The 13,421-nt window shown below is 29.8% G+C and overlaps 1 protein-coding gene across 1 annotated transcript in view; it reads left to right on the forward strand.

Annotated features, from left to right (window-relative positions):
- The window catches only part of LOC117169878 (neprilysin-2-like), a 75,986-nt gene extending 66,926 nt beyond the window's left edge, over positions 1 to 9,060 (forward strand). The window contains exons 9-11 of the mRNA XM_033356386.1: positions 2,067 to 2,364; positions 7,783 to 8,036; positions 8,722 to 9,060. Of these exons, the coding sequence (XP_033212277.1) occupies positions 2,067 to 2,364; positions 7,783 to 8,036; positions 8,722 to 9,060 (891 nt within the window). The remainder of the gene's footprint in view (positions 1 to 2,066; positions 2,365 to 7,782; positions 8,037 to 8,721) is intronic.
- The last annotated feature ends 4,361 nt before the right edge of the window (positions 9,061 to 13,421 follow it).

The raw sequence follows: 13,421 nt of genomic DNA on the forward strand, positions 1-13,421 counted from the left end.
TTTAATACACAGATGATTTTTCTATTCTATAATAGCAGAAAAAAATCTCATTTCTATGGACTCGAAAATCAATAGTTTTAGGTAACTGAAGGTTCAGTCAGAAATATTGATTTATTCCTTGGTTAATACGAATATACTTGTTTTTTAGTAAGAAAAAATATTAATTTTTGCGTTTACGCATCTGAGATCAACTATTTTAGTGAAATATTAACTGATTTAAAGTTATAGTGTAGCAAAAATCCCAATTAGGCTCCCGGTGCTAATGAAACTTGTCTAAACCAATATTTTTTCAACATTTCACATATGGTACATACAAATAACCTTATGCTTTTCTTATAATCGTGCATAGTCATCAGAAATTATGAGAAATAAAAAAGTGCAAAAGGATTCAGAAACACCATGATAAATTAATTACACCACCATTCAATTAAATAACCAAATTTGTATGTACTACAGTACAGAAACGACTTTTACGTTTGGGTGTGGATTAAGAGTTCTGCCTTTCTACTTCCCTTGTAGCAAAAAGATTGGTTACAAGTTTATGTTTGCTTGTTCAATAGATAAAAGTCTTTTAGGAAAGGTTGATTTTCGACCAAAATGGATGTATTCAACAAAATAGTTAATATATCCGAAAATAATTAAGTCTTTAACAAAACAGTTAAATTTTTAACCTAGAAAAGATACATTTATAACTAATGTTAAATTTCTAAACAAAGAAGGTAAAATCCTACCAAGATAAGTTGTATTTTCAAGCCATAAATGCGAGTTTCTTGAGACATTTTAACATAACAAGTTACGTTTCCAAACAAAACGGCCTTTTCAAAAGAAAACAAAAACGTATTTTCAAGAAAAGTACTTATTTTCAAGAAAATAAATAGATGCATTTTCAGCCAAGTGAGTGGGCCAAGAAAAATGGAATACTTCAATTTTCAGTTTGAAAATTAATATTTTAATAAAAAAGAACGAGTTCAAACTAGCGGAATTTAATGAAGAAAGACGAATCTTTAACAATATAGTTGATTCTGCCCTCAAAAATATTATTTTAATACCCAAAATAACAAATTTTTAACAAAATAGTCAAGTTTTCAAGCAGAAAAATCAAATGTTTTAGAAAAAAAGTTGACTTTTGAAACCGTAAAGATGAATTCTCAACTAGAAAGCTATTTTTGAATCAAGAAAAATAAATTTCCAATAAAATAATGATTGATTAATTCAATTTTAAAGTTGAAAAATTAATTTTTACAAAAAAGGTAGAATTTCAACCATTTGAATTTTACCAAAAACAAAAACGATTTTTCAAAACAAACTAGTTAAATCCTGAACAACATACATGCATATTAGATCAACAAGAGTAATCGTGTACCAAATAAAACGAATTTCTAATAAAATAAATAAATTTTTTACAAATCCGTAAATTTTTAAACTAAAAATGTAATTTTTTAACAAAAAACTTAATTTTCTACTGAATAGTAAAATATATAAATCAATAGTACGATTTCTAACCAAATGGTTAATTTTTTACAAAGTATTTCAACTTTAAGCTAAGTTTTTTCATTAAGCCAAGTATATTATTTTTTAACCGAAAACAATGTATTTTGAGCTAAGAAGATTATGTTTCTGAGAACAAGGCAAAATCTTAACAAAATACTTTTTTTAAGTAGAAAAAGTTTAATTAAATAAACAATTGTAGAGATCAATTTTTAATTGAAATAATGAATCCTCAATGAACAGAATTAATAGTGAACAAAAGACTCAAACATTCAGCTTATACGAATAAAAGGACATCTTTCGCAAGATTTGCTAACTTAACTTAAAACTTAAATCAGAAAAATCACTAAACGTTATTTAAGTTCGTAACGTTACTTACCCACCCTTTAAATTTATGCTGTCCTTGATTTGCAAAAGCAAAAGGACTTCATTCTCTGTCATTATCTATAAATGAGATGAAAAAAATATATAAAAAGGTTTTCATTTGTATTCTTGTGAAGAATTCGTGGAAAGACGAATGTACATAATCAAAGTTTTCCATTCACAATGTCTGTTATTTGCTCTTAATTTTGTTTAAGGCCGACTGGATGGACGAAGAAACAAGGGCGAGTGCTTTGGCTAAACTGAATTCTATGGAAAATTTTATTGGCTATCCCGAAGAAATTTTTGATGACATGTCTCTTGACGAACACTACAGCATGTTGGAAATAACCCCGGACGACTTCCTTGAAGCAGTTTCCAATGTGACCATTTTCTCGACAGAACATTCATTCAATGATTTGAGGAAGCCTGATGACAACTCAGATTGGACACTCCACATGGACATTATTCGTGAAGATAGTGGCGCTGAATATTTTCAACAGGAAAACAGCATTGGTAAGTCTATTTTATTGATAGACTTTTGCAAAACAGTAAAATTATTTTGTGCTAAGATTCCGAAAAATGTAAAATCATATGAAAAACATCTGCGAAGAAAAAAATCTACTAAGTACAATTATATCAATTTTTTAAATTAAACTTGGCCACTTAATTTTGAATAAATATTCATAATGGCGTATTTATTAAGGCTTTTTTATAAAAACGACTGGATCAATATTTGAACAAATTTTTAAAAGCTACATAAGACATTTTACAAGTTGGCGGAATTATATTATACCATTAATAACACAATCCAGCAATTTTGTATTTAAATCCACATAATATTTTTAATGTATAATAGGACTTTCTAAAATTTATGTAAAAGTTGCTGTCAGGCCCTTTATACAAAATTTTCTTCATCTGTTTTATTATTAATATTTTTTCCACATCACTTGGCTAAATTTGACTTTGAAAAATTCATATTTTTGGTGGGATTTAATTTTTTTCGTATGCAAAAAGAATAAAATTAGGTGTGCTCGATTAGGAAATGTATTTTAAATCACAGATTCAATAAATAAGACAAATTCAATTATTGTTTTGTATAATTTTCGTTACAAATTAATCAAATTGATTTATCCTCTGCTTCAATTAGATAACATATTGATCAATTAGAATTTCGATTGTATCTATCAATTTAAACTTAAAATGAATATATAATCTATACATTTATTTGAATTCCGCATAAATTTTGATTCCGATTAAATCTGTCGGGACCCGTTTTGTGAAAAGTTTAATTTCTTTTATTTGATAACAAACATGGGAAATTTTGTTTTTTGTTAGAACTGTACCGTTGTTCGAAAAATGCTTGGATTCAATCCGAACTACCTACTACGAATGAAGCAACTATCCAAAAAGATATTTAATAGCTTATTTATAAATTTTTATTAAATATATTCAATTTTTTATTAACAAATATGTGAGTGAACATCATTTCATGAGGATTAGCTGCGATTCTTATATTAATTCGCACTAAATTCGAATAATTTATAGACAAAACCCGTTTTTAATTTAATTTATAGAACATAACAAATCAATTGTCATTTTCTAAACAAATGTTACGAAAAATTATTTATAACATGTATTTATGTAGGAATGAATCACGTTTTGTCTATGGAATAGACAGAAATGATACGAAAATGTCCAAAATTATGAGATTTGTTCATCCAATAAAAAAATATGATTGTTTACACAAATTTAAATAACAAAAACACTATCTGGCTATTTTAAAGTTAAAGATTCAGTTTTTAACATTCAAAAGTGTAAATAACTACTTTCAAAAGTTTCAGAAATCTGATATGAAAATCAAGCATTTTTATTGCTAAAAACAATTGTTTGAAGACTTTATTTTCAGTTTAAAAATTTTTTAATACCAAAATGGCGTTTATTTGAACTATTGGTAGACTTTTATTTAGTAATAGCTCTATATCATCGGCCGACAACAATTAATTATTGTTTAAACATAATTAATTACAAGGACATTTTTCAGCTATGTTCTAATGTAAAAACTTTATTTTCTCAACGTAGCCAACTATTAATTACTAGTTTTTAAACTTTTGTTTATAAAACTGTATAACTCTATTTTTAGTGTCATTAATAATTGTGTAGATAATGTTTCGTCCTTTCTATAAAATCGTATTTAAATTGTCTATAAATATCTTCCATATTAAAAATATATTAACAATATCAATAGCATATTGTTATCAAGGTTTTTCAGAAGAGTTTAAAAATTAGTTAATACCAGTTGATAATGATGAAACAACTAAGTTTTCACTTTAAGAAATAATCTAGAAATGAATAAACAGGCTGCTAATATAATAAAGAAATGCAATTTTATCTTGCAAAATGCCTCTCATGATAAAAATTTGTTTAAACAATTGTTACTGATAATAACAGCTGTTAATTGTTATATAATCTCCCTAGGAGTTTAAAAAATAGTTATTTACACTTCAATTTATTAAAAGACCAGAGTTTTTGCCTCCCAAAATAGCAGGAAATCGCACGTGTTAATTAAATTTGTTTCAGGAATCATCGGTTTTTGTTGCATGAAAAAATTTTTTAATATTTTGTGATACTTTCGTATAATTTTTAGCCAATTTAATTGACGAAAAATCATTTATTCCAACATAACTACCTTCTCTGGATTATTTTTCATATAATTTGTGTTTAAAATGAAAATTTTCTTATCATACCTTCTGAATTCAATTGAAAAACAGTTTTTGTATATAAATTGTTCACAATTAGTACAATTTCATTCATAAATCACTGTCAATTCCTATGAGTCCATTTTCAATTGCTTTTTTTACATTTTCACCATTTATGATTGAGAAAGTATTAGAATTGTCGGAAATTTGACATCACACTTTTTCAACGGATCTCCACGTTTCGAGACGCCCTGAATCCGAAAATCAGGTTTTCACGGTGGCGTATGTCTTTCTGTCCGTCTGGCCGTCCGTAAACACGATAACTCTCGAAAAAATGAGCAAATCAAATACATCTTTGGCACACTTCTTTTAGGTCCTAAAAGAAAGGACGAGTTCGTTCAGAATTTAGAAATTCTATGTACGGATATTTATGATATTTGAAGAAACAAACAATTTACCGTTATGACTTTTTTCGATAAAATGAAAATTCTCAGAGATATAGCGTTTTCAAAATTTTTTAAATCAACCGAAAATCAAAATTTGAAGCCAAAAAACGCACGATATGAAAAAAGTCAGGAGAAGAAAAACATTTCTTTTTAGAAGCCCTACAAGATGATCATAACAAATTTTTGGATTTTCTTCAAAAATCAAAAATTCAAATTTCTATTGCACAAAAAATAATGAAAAATAAAAAGTTCCACTTGGTGGACAAACTCTGTAGGCTACGAAAAAAGATGAAACAACAAAAATTGTTACTCCAAAAAAAGAACTACAATTTCGTTAAGGATCATTTCTTGATAAGACGCGTACTTTTTGTTTTATTCGTGAAAAATATCATTGAAAAAAAAAATAATAAAAAAAATGTGTGACAAAAAGACGAAAGTTACAAGAAAAAAAGATGTAACAAAACCTGTTTACAAATATCGGTCGGAAATCGAGCGCGCAGCGCGAGTGACACGATGAGAATGTGTACCTCAAAGCCTACAGAGCTTTGAGAAACTTAATCTTTGACAATACTTAATTAAGTAGAGAAGTCAGAATATGAAGAAAATATAAATACTGCTATCTAAAAGAGATCTTTTTGATAAAGTTTTTTTCAAGCATTCCAAATGCAAAGAATAAATATCCGAGCGCGAAGCGCGAGGTGTAATTATGTCCGAACGCGAAGCGCGAGATTCAACCGTCGCGCGCCCTAGGCGCGCTCAAACTTGCGAGCGAAGCGTGCCGCGCACGTAGCGCGCAATGAGAATGTGCCCGCAAGACGGGCAGATTTTTTATGACAAATTAAATAAATGTTACAAATATTTATAAGCTATTAAAAAATTTTTGCGGATAGTTGCTACATTGATTCTAGAATTTTAGGTTAACTCCAAGTATTTGTAGAAAATAGGCACTCTTCTAAAAACAAAAAAATTCCATTTTTGTTATTAATTATTGAAAAACTTTTTTTTCAATCACAACGGGCCGATTGATAAGGAATTTTGTTAGCTTTTATCAAAAAAGACGTTACAATCAAAATTAAAATTAAAATAGAAAATTAAAAAGGCTTTTGATACATTTCCATCATAGCTGATATTTAAGGAGGTACCATTGCTACAAGATGTTCATTATCATTTCAACCAAACTTTAGCGATATCTAAATCTGATTAACAAAAGTACTCAGTTAAAATCTCAGAAGCCTAGTGTACTTTATAAATAAGTTGTTAACGTTTTTTATTTCGTCATATTTAACATTGCGTCTTATGAGAGATGGCGTTTTTGAACTCTTTACTCAGTGATATCTAAGTAACCACCATTAAGATATTATTGATCTTTTTTTAAATGAAAAACAAGTATTTTAAAATTATGGTGTAAAAATAATATTAACCTTTTGGTTTCTGCATATGCATGAAAACCAATAATTAATCACGAAGCTTGCGCTTCTACACGTTGACTATCGCAATCTGACTACATCGCGAGGCGCAACCAATGTAGATCTCAGTCAACCGTTGATTCATGTCGCCGGTGACATAATCGCAATGTTGCCAGATTTCTACTCTGTAATTCATACTTTACGTAAAATATGATTTATTATCCAATTAGCGCGGGATGTGATAAAAGTGTGGAGTTTGGGCATGGTTTACTTACTTTCAAGTTTACACTTTAAGGAAATCTTATTCTTCCAAATTCACTCCACCGTTTTCTCTCTACAGTAACTTATTTTCAATAAAAATTTCAAACATTTTTGATATCTTGAATAGTTCAAATAAAGTTGACTTATATTTCATCTCTGAATTTTCATTCGTTTGCACTAAATGCGTAAAATTTTAAAACGTTTCAACATATAGATATTTTTTGCAAAGTTGAGTATTTGTTACTATACTGATTCCTGGTTAAAATGAGGTATTAATCGGTTTAATGGATTAAGATGTATAGGTGAGAAGATGTCGAAATTTGGATGCTTTTATGTTTTTTTTTTTAATTTCAATCTCATAATTTCTAAGATACATGATTATTCCAGATAAGGATTCTTAGTAGCTTTTTTTCTGTAAATGGCGTCAATTTTCTGCCACGAATCTTAATTATTTCAGAGGAATTATTTATTTCACAATTCTATTTTTCTGAAGAAGATTTCACTTTGCTCCACTGGTAATCGAACCATAGAACTTGCGATTGCCGGTAGGGTATTTTTCCAATTAAATTAATTTTCCATAAATTCCATTATCGATACGTGTAATTTAAGGGAGTTTGTATTATCATCTTAGGGAGCTACTATTGATCAGTGCAGATGTGATTTCAAGATTTGTGAAAATAGGAATCAAAACTATCTATCAAGTTAACTCTTCAAATAACTAGAGATTGGCTTGAGATAGCGTATATTTCTGAAGAAGGGGTTTTCTTTCGTTGTCTGTAACAGCTTAATTGGAAAAGCACCCGACCGGAAATCTAAAGTTCTGCGATTCAATAACCAGTGCAGCGAAGTGAGAAGATATTTTTTCAGAAAAATAGAATTAAACATTTTTATTAATTTATTTCCCATTGAGTCACAGATGACGTTAAGTTCTTTCTGTTAATTGAAAAGTTAACTTGGTGGGTAGTTTTAATTTCAATTTTTACGCATTGTGGAATGAAATCTACACTGATTGATAGTAACTTTCTATAATAATAATACAGATTCCTTTAGGTTAATTATTATAATTATATTTGAAGTTTAGTTTATTTGTCTATATATTGAATATAAATTCCAATTTGTTAGACTACCCTGCTGGAATTCTACAAGGCGTTTTCTACGATCAGGATCGGCCTGAGTACCTGAACTACGCCGGGATTGGTGCGTTTGAGTTGGGACCTGAAATGACTCGCGCTTTTGATAATGAAGGTAGATACTTTGATAAAGACGGAAACTCCAAGGAGTGGTGGACTTCAGAAACGAATGAAAAATTTCTTCAGAAAGCTGCTTGCATTATCCAGCAGTACGGCAACTATACTGTTGAAGAAGTCAACGTCAAAGTATGTACATGTACAGGAATTTGCGGTTTTTGCAGCCTAAAAGTTTTTCTTCTTCAATCTACACTGAAAGATATTTGGACTATTAGCATGAGCTAATTTTTAATTAAGATTGAAAAGGATCGTTTTTTCAAAAAAGCTTTGATGTTTAAACTTTTATGGAATACATAGAACAATATTAAAAGGCAATAACTGTTAATAAGCGACTAACATATTACGCTTGGAGCTTTTTTTCACTATATGTTTACAGAAAAGCTCCAAAAGTAACGTTTAAAATATATTTGAAAAATATCTTATAGATGCTTTTTTAATACCTAAATCATTATTTTCAATTATCTTATTGCAACATTCTAAACGTATGTCATCCTAGGTTTAAAAAAATCATCTTGTGGGGTCAAAAATCTATAGGTTTCTTTAGATTCTTGTTTTTGTACTTTTTTTAATAGACAAAAGTTGTTCTTTCCTATTTTTGTTGTTGTAAATTATTAAATTTATTTAAATGTTTCTATAATGTTTAAGTTTCTTGTATTTTGTTGCACACATATTTCTACAGCAATGACATCACCATTTTCTATTTCTGCGATAAGGTATATTGAGAAAAACATTCTATATTCTATACTAAATGTACCCAAATGCATAAAAAAGATAAACCTGTGAATTCTCATAATAAATATTTAATCATTTTCAGGTAAATGGTACCCAAACCCAAGAAGCCAACATTGCAGACAACGGAGGCGTAAAAGCAGCGTACCTAGCCTATCAAAATATAGTCAGTCAAACTGGCCCGGAACCCATATTGCCTGGATTAAAATATTCTCAATCGCAACTTTTTTGGATTCACGCAGCTGTCACGCAATGTGCCAAATTCATGCCAGAGGTAATGAAAAACGAAACTTTAACCAATAATAATAGTCCACCAGAATTCAGAGTCATCGGTACATTTTCTAATAGGCCAGAGTTTGCAAAAGACTTTAATTGTCCAGTAGGTTCCAAAATGAATCCAACTAAGAAGTGTGCTGTATGGTAAAATTGTATAAAAACTGTAAAATGTTTTAGACATATTGTCAAAATTAGGTCTGCTGTAATATGCGCAGGTTTTTTTGTAACTGCCTTTGTGTACTACGGATTACAAATATTGTAGATAAATACATTGTATTTAATAACACGGATTGATAATACGGATTTAATAATTATGGGCCGAGTCGCTGGGACGTACAATCCGTGGTCATTTCTTTAATCGTTTTCTGAATGCAATTTAATGTAATGTAAGCTATATTAAATAAAAATGATCTATTGAAATATCTAATGAGTTCTCTTATGTTTTTTTTATTCATCAGGCTAGAATTTTTTCTTTTCACACAATAAAATAAGAATTGTTATCAGATATAGACTGTCATGCGGGTATTATTTTAAAAACTATTGTTCGCCGGCTCCAGATAAAAACACTGAAAAATCGGCATTTTTCAAAAAACCATCCATTTATTAATGTAAATCAATTTGGCGGAATAAGACCCTTTTCATAATTTTCAATTTCCACTCAATCAAAAAGACGCCAATTTTTCAATGACTTTGAGATAACCCTTCAAAACTCTCAGAAGGGATTAGAGAACTATCCGTAAGCCTAAGCCGTCTCGACATTTTTTTATGTTTTAGCCAAATAAATGCCACCCGTCGTGTAAGCACGAAGAAATTTAAAAGAAAAGGAATAGAAATTACTAAGTTTTGTTCTTGTTTTTTTTATAAAATAATTTGAAAGAAAATTATTTCAATTTAAACTGTTAATATGAATGAACTATTTCATTTGTGGCTGATAACAGTAGTAGCGTGTTTATTTTATGATGTTATTGAGATAAAGCATTCCGGTACAGATCCGTACCCTTATCAAATCGTAGTTTTCTTCTAAAAAAGTTTGTCGAGCTAGAAAAGCACGATATTTTTTTAATATCATTGTCCATTGTGGTGTTATAAATATCATATCCATGACCTAGTGCAGAAATCTAACATCGAAAGAAACAATATATTTACCTTATTTAGGAAACTGAAGATAGTTGAAAGTATTTAATAAATAACAGTGTTGATTATAATTCGAATCATGAAAACAGTTTATCTTAAAATAACATCCAAATTTGTAATAATTCAAAGTTATCTTACGAATGTCAAATTCTGAAATATAATCAAGATTGTTACAATATATTCAAACTTTAGAAAAGTAAACGAGTGACAGTTTTAAGCTGTTGGTACTCAAGAGTTCCCAAAATGAAGCTCGTCATTACAATTTTCAAAAACGTTCTTTTGCTAAAATAATTGGCACTTTTTGATGGTAACGGAAACCTTTTCACGACTTCTCCGACTCGAAGGACTATGTTCAGAGATGTATAATGTTTTTGAGAAATTATTTAAAACACTATAGTTCGCTGGATCCACGAAAAGTCAATGAAAATCCAACATTTTTTAAACAGCCATGAATTTACCTATATAAGATCAACGAAACAGTAAGCAAACGAACACTTTTTTTATAATTTAAAATTTTCACATAATTACAAAAAAACACAATTTTTCAATAACTTTGAGATCATCCTTTAAAACTCTTAGAAGGGTTTAGAGAACAACCAGTCGCGTTTCATAACTTTTGCACACTGTCTTTGCATAATCACATAGAAAATATCACAATTAATTCAATTACGAGCTTTGAAGCTTTTCGTAAACAAGTATAATAAAAACCTTGAAAAAAATTTTAACATTATTATAGAAGATTAAGCCAGCTGCTAAATATTTAGTTTATCAAATAACATCGAGAGAGATACATTTGTACAATTTTTAAAGTATCTGGGAGCACATCTTTTACTTTGGATTTATATAGCGTGTAAAAAATTGCTTTCGAATTGTGTGCACCCCTACCATTTATTTTCCTATTTATTTTAATTTAATAGAAGAATAATTTTAGGCTCTCAAGAATTTCCTCAATCATAGTAATTCAAAAACGATGTTTCAAAAACCTCGGACGATACAAAAGAAAGGGAGATGAAAGCGACTGCAATAATGACAGAGGGATCAGTTCATTAAGTACCGCAAGTGAAATATACTAAAGAATACTTATTCGCAGGGTAATGATAATAACAGCAGAAAATATTTGGGAAGTCCAACGTGGGTTTACGTCAGGAATGTCATGTACGGATCTAATATTTAGCTTAAGGCAAATCGCAGTTAAAAATTTGAGAGTAAGAAAAAAAAGCTTTTTTGCGCATTTTTTGACCTAGTAAAAGCTTTTGACAAATTTGAGACTTCACACTTCTTCCTTCACAGGTAAAAGTCATATATAATTTATATATACTAGGCAGTCTGATAATCACCTGAAAATTCTAAGAGATGGCATTAGTATTCACTAATGTACTTGACAATAAAAAAGAATGAAAAATAAAATAATTACATTTTACAGTTAAAATGTGCAGAGTGGGTAAAAAGGTGCCTGAGCAAAAATTGTGCATTTCAAAAATATCTACAAATTTGTTATAGATACATTTTTGATAGCATGTATATTTTGTGTTTAATTGTGAAACACGATATTAACAATAAAAAATCGGACCGCTGCGTGGGCACATTCTCATCACAACTTATGTATTTTAATTTCTTTTTCGTCTCATGTGTAGGTTAATAAAAAATTTACTTTTTTCTAAATGTTCTTAATACTATTTTTCACAAAAAATATAAAAACAGAAGTATCAAAACATTATTTATGGCAAATTAATGAATTTTTACATTCTCATCAAGAGAAGGTATTAGATTTGTGTAAAATTTGACCCCCCTACCCGTTTTTGTCAAATGCCCACGTTTTGAGACCCCCTGAATCCGCAAAACAGTTTTTTACGTATATGTCTGTCTGCCCGTGTGTGTTTTTGGGTATGTGTTTGTAGATTTTTAGTTTGTTAGCACGATAACTTTCGAAAGAATTAACAGATTGGATTGGGCTTTGGTATAATCTTTTAGTGTCCTAAAATAAAGGTAAAGTTCGTAAACCAGCTATTTTGGATCAAAATTTAAGAAGTGAACTCGTTTTCAAAATTTTTCAAACCACCTTTCTTCAAGATTTCAAAATTCTATGAACGGTTATTCATAGTACTAAGAAACTCAAATAATTTATCCTAAAAGCTCTACAAGATGATCATAACAACTTTTTCAATTTGGTCGAAAAGTTGAAAATTCAAAATTTGATTCATTCAAAATAAAAATATTAAATTTTTTTGAAAATGATACAACGTATAAACTAAAATGAACAGACAAAAAATGTTTGCCTGAAACAATCTATTAATTTATTATTAATCATTTTTAGGTAGGACCAGTAAATTTTCTTTTAATTGTACAAAATAAGATTAAAAATAAAAAAATTTTTGGAAAAAGGACAGAAAAGACGAAAGAGGACACAGGATCCTAAATAGGACCTTATACATATATACGAGGTGTGTTCACAAAATAAGGTGACTTTATGGTTTTCTCAAAAAATATTCATTTATTCCTCAATATTTATGTTGTCCCCTTCAAAGTTATCACCATCAGATATAAGACACTTGTGCCAACGCTTTTTCCAATCATCGAAGCATTTCTGATAATCATTTTGTGGTATAGCCTTGAGTTCTTTCAGTGATGCAGTTTTTATCACCTCAATCATTGAAAATCGATGTCCTTTCATGGATCTTTTCAATTTTGGGAAAAGAAAAAAGTCACTGAGGGCCAAATCCAGTGAATATGGAGGCTGAGGCATGACTGTGGTGCTGTTTATGGTCAGAAAATCTTTCACAAGCAACGATGAATGAGCAGGTGCATTATCGTGATGCAAAAGCCACGAATTGTTTTTCTAAAGTTCCGGACATTTTCTGCGTATCGCCTCTCGCAAACGGCGCATAACTTGAAGATAATACTCAGCAACTTCTCTGATGGTAATTCGGCGATTTTTCAACACCATTTCTTCCACTGCTTGAACGTTTTCATTTGTTGTTGACCTGCTGGGACGTCCAGGGCGAGGTTCGTCTTCGACATCCTCTCGGCCTTCTTGGAACAGCTTGTACCACTTATACACATTTTTCTTACTCAGAGTAAACTCACCATATGCAACTGTCAACATTTCAAGAGTTGTAGAGCACTAGATTCGATTTTTCACACAAAATGTAATGCAAACTCTTTGCTCCATTTTTTTCGAAAGAAGAAAATCGCCGAGCACACCAAACCCTTCTAACCTTTTATGCCTGTGCCAGAAAAACAACACGAGCTATGTAGTCAAAACTGTGAACATATGATCGTGAAGAGTGTACCAACACAACAAAACAAAAAATTTAAACTTGAATGTACGTATCCCGCGAAAATTGGAAAGTCACCTTACTTTTTGAACACACCTCA

Source organism: Belonocnema kinseyi, chromosome 3, assembly GCF_010883055.1.
Source record: "Belonocnema kinseyi isolate 2016_QV_RU_SX_M_011 chromosome 3, B_treatae_v1, whole genome shotgun sequence".
Classification (NCBI taxonomy): Eukaryota; Metazoa; Arthropoda; class Insecta; order Hymenoptera; family Cynipidae; genus Belonocnema; species Belonocnema kinseyi.